The sequence below is a fragment of the Quercus lobata genome, chromosome 12 (assembly GCF_001633185.2).
Source record: "Quercus lobata isolate SW786 chromosome 12, ValleyOak3.0 Primary Assembly, whole genome shotgun sequence".
Lineage (NCBI taxonomy): Eukaryota > Viridiplantae > Streptophyta > Magnoliopsida > Fagales > Fagaceae > Quercus > Quercus lobata.
In genome coordinates, this window is record NC_044915.1 from 9,941,401 (window position 1) to 9,944,218 (window position 2,818).

Sequence of the window (2,818 nt, forward strand, 5' to 3'; positions counted from 1 at the left end):
AGGAAAAAAATGTGTCAAACTTTTGAAATTTGTTAAACCGTTTAGTGATAAAAAGTTGTAGACAATTTCATTTTTGCAATTACTTAGAAAAAAATTGAGGAATCCAAACAGATGAAACCCCTTAAATAGTAGTATAGATAATAAATTGTCACACAAATTTATTAAAATAATAGTGGAAACTCAGAACATTATAGAGATGTTTATAGGGGATCATGATACAAGAATAATATATTGGTCCCCTTTATTTATTTTTTTTTAATTGAAAATTGTACATATTCTTTGTTTAGGAATAATATATTGGTTCACATGGATCATGATACGGAGAACGAAGGGAAGACTGATTTTATTGATTTGGAAAAACATTGGAGTACTATTCTCGAAAAGGGAATAGATCAGTTGACCGATGCCCAAATAACTAGTTTGAAATTCAATTCCCTAGATGATGGTGGAGAGTTTTATAACACATATGCAAAGTTGGTTGGGTTTGGTATTCGTAAAGACGAGATAAAGCATAATAAAGATAACACTGTGACCTCTAGAAGATGGGTTTGTGCAAAGGAAGGGTTGCAAATTAGGAAAAATGAGTCCAATTTAAATTGCATGCGTGAGAGACCAATAACAAGAAGTGGTTGCAAGGCCGCTTTTCGTATTAGGTTTGAATGAAAGTTAGCTGAATGGGTGGTAGGAGAGTTTAAAAGGGAGCACAATCATGACTTAGTTCCACAATTTGAGACTCAATTTCTTCGTTCACTTAGGACTATTAAGGATTCTGATAAGGCTAAGATTATAGCATTGCATAATGTTGGGGTCAAATCAAATCAAATCATGGATCATATGATCCAACAAGCTGGAGGATACGAGAATATAGGGTTCACTTCAAAAGACCTCTACAATTATCTAGTGGCAATTCGCAACAACAATACGCGAGATGGTGATGTTGAATGTGCTTTGGGATATTTACAAGCAAAAGTAGACATGGACTCCTCATTTTTTTTAAAATACACTATTGATGAAGAAAGCCGTTTGGCTAATCTGTTTTGGATAGATTCTCAAAGTCGCTTAGATTATGCATGTTTTGGAGATGTAGTTGCATTTGATACAACATATAAGACAAATGTATACAAAAACCCCTTGTTATATTGGTAGGAGTCAACCACCATTGGCAAACTATAGTATTTGGTTTTGGACTATTGGTTGATGAGACCGTTGAAACATATACTTGGGTGTTGCAAAATATGCATGTAGCAATGAACAATAAGACTCCTATTTCAGTCGTGACAGATGGGGACAAAGCAATGAGTAAAGCTATTAAAACGGTTTTTCCAAAGTCTCGACATCGTTTATGTGTGTGGCATCTTGAAAGGAATGCTTTTGCAAATCTACATGATAAAGTATATGAAAGTTTTATTAGGTGTATGGTACGATATGTTACACCAGATGAATTTGAAGACATGTGGAAGAAAATGGTCGACAATCACAATTTACATAACCATGAATGGTTGCATGAAATGTATGCTAAAAAAATGAAATGGGCTGAAGCTTACATGAGAGGTCATTTTTTTTCTGGGTGCAGGAGTACACAACGTTGTGAAGCCATGAATGCATTCTTGAATAGATTTCTGGATAGGAAGACTAGGCTTTATGAGTTGTTCCAGCAAGTTGATAGAGCACTTTCACGTATTAGACACAATGAGATGGGGGCAGATTTTTCTTCAAATTATACTGAACCTATTTTGATTACTGGGTTAGCTGAAATAGAGAAACATGCTGCTACTCTATTCACAAGGGAGACATTCAGCATGGTTCAAGAAGAATTATTAAATGAACAAAAATTCATTGTGCTTTACTACATAGATAAGGAAGGTTATTGTACGTACACCTTATCTCAGTATGCATCCCCTGACTCAAGATGGGAGGTTGTGTATTGTCAAGCCGATCAATCTATGAAGTGCTCTTGTTTGCTATTTGAGTCATATGGATATCCTTGTGGGCACCTATTTGCTATTATGAAGGTTGAACATTTGAAACAGATTCCACCGACATGTATAATGAACAGATGGTTGAAAACAGCAAAGTCCGACCTGCCTTACAAACTTGAATCCCAAATGTCTCCTGATATCATACGTATGGCACGGTTTAGTGCATTGTCTGCTAGTTGTAGTCAGATGTGTTACTTTGGTTCAAGAACAACACAAGGCTTCGAAGAATTGAAGGTTGAAATAGCAAGGTTGACACGCCGCATGGAAGAACTTTATAATTCAAGTAAAGAAGCTGCTGAAGATGGGATACGCACTGCGTCCAATAAAGCAAACTTAAATGTTCGTGATCCAGCCATTGTCAAGACTAAAGGCGACCATGGTAGCACGAGCAACAGCCACAGCCATGCGAAAGTTAGGCGATGCAGCAGTTGTAAAGATGTTGGACACACAAGGCGCACATGTCCATCTACACATATTCAACAAGGTGAACATGTTGATGGTGACAACGTCCCTGAATCCATGGAACATCCAGCTGTTGGCTCACCTGATTTGGAAACAAATTATTATAATTTTCTTTAATAGTGAAATGTCGATGGGATATTTACTAGACAACATATGAATTTTTTTTTTCGGGCTTTTAGCTTTTTTGGTTAAACTTCATTTTTGGTTATTGTTATTACATTGTTAGTTTTTGGAATAGAGTTACAGGATTAGAGTTGGTATTAAGTTCATCTTGTTATCACCGGTTCTTTTTAGTTGCTTGCTTTATGTTTTCTAATATGAAAAACTCTTTGGCTATTGATCTTAGAAGCAAACCCCGAGTTCTTAGTCATGTGGCT

General features: G+C 36.1%; 2 protein-coding genes across 2 annotated transcripts; both read left to right on the forward strand.

Moving 5' to 3' along the window:
- The first annotated feature begins 306 nt into the window (after positions 1–306).
- On the forward strand, positions 307–1,146 carry LOC115970204 (protein FAR1-RELATED SEQUENCE 7-like). The gene is made up of 2 exons (XM_031089865.1): positions 307–653; positions 756–1,146. Exons 1-2 carry the CDS (start codon positions 307–309, stop codon positions 1,144–1,146), a joined length of 738 nt encoding a protein of 245 aa, XP_030945725.1.
- Positions 1,147–1,247: 101 nt separating this feature from the next.
- LOC115970205 (protein FAR1-RELATED SEQUENCE 5-like) lies at positions 1,248–2,558 on the forward strand. Its single transcript, XM_031089866.1, has one exon. The coding sequence runs from the start codon at positions 1,248–1,250 to the stop codon at positions 2,556–2,558; it is 1,311 nt and encodes a 436-aa protein (XP_030945726.1).
- The last annotated feature ends 260 nt before the right edge of the window (positions 2,559–2,818 follow it).

Excerpts from the sequence above, each read along its gene's own strand:
- LOC115970204 (XM_031089865.1), top strand. The coding sequence starts at position 307 with ATGGATCATGATACGGAGAACGAAGGGAAGACTGATTTTATTGATTTG. Across the intron at positions 654-755 it reads AAGGCCGCTTTTCGTATTAG|GACTATTAAGGATTCTGATA; the intron begins GTTTGAATGAAA and ends TCGTTCACTTAG.
- LOC115970205 (XM_031089866.1), top strand. The coding sequence starts at position 1,248 with ATGAACAATAAGACTCCTATTTCAGTCGTGACAGATGGGGACAAAGCA.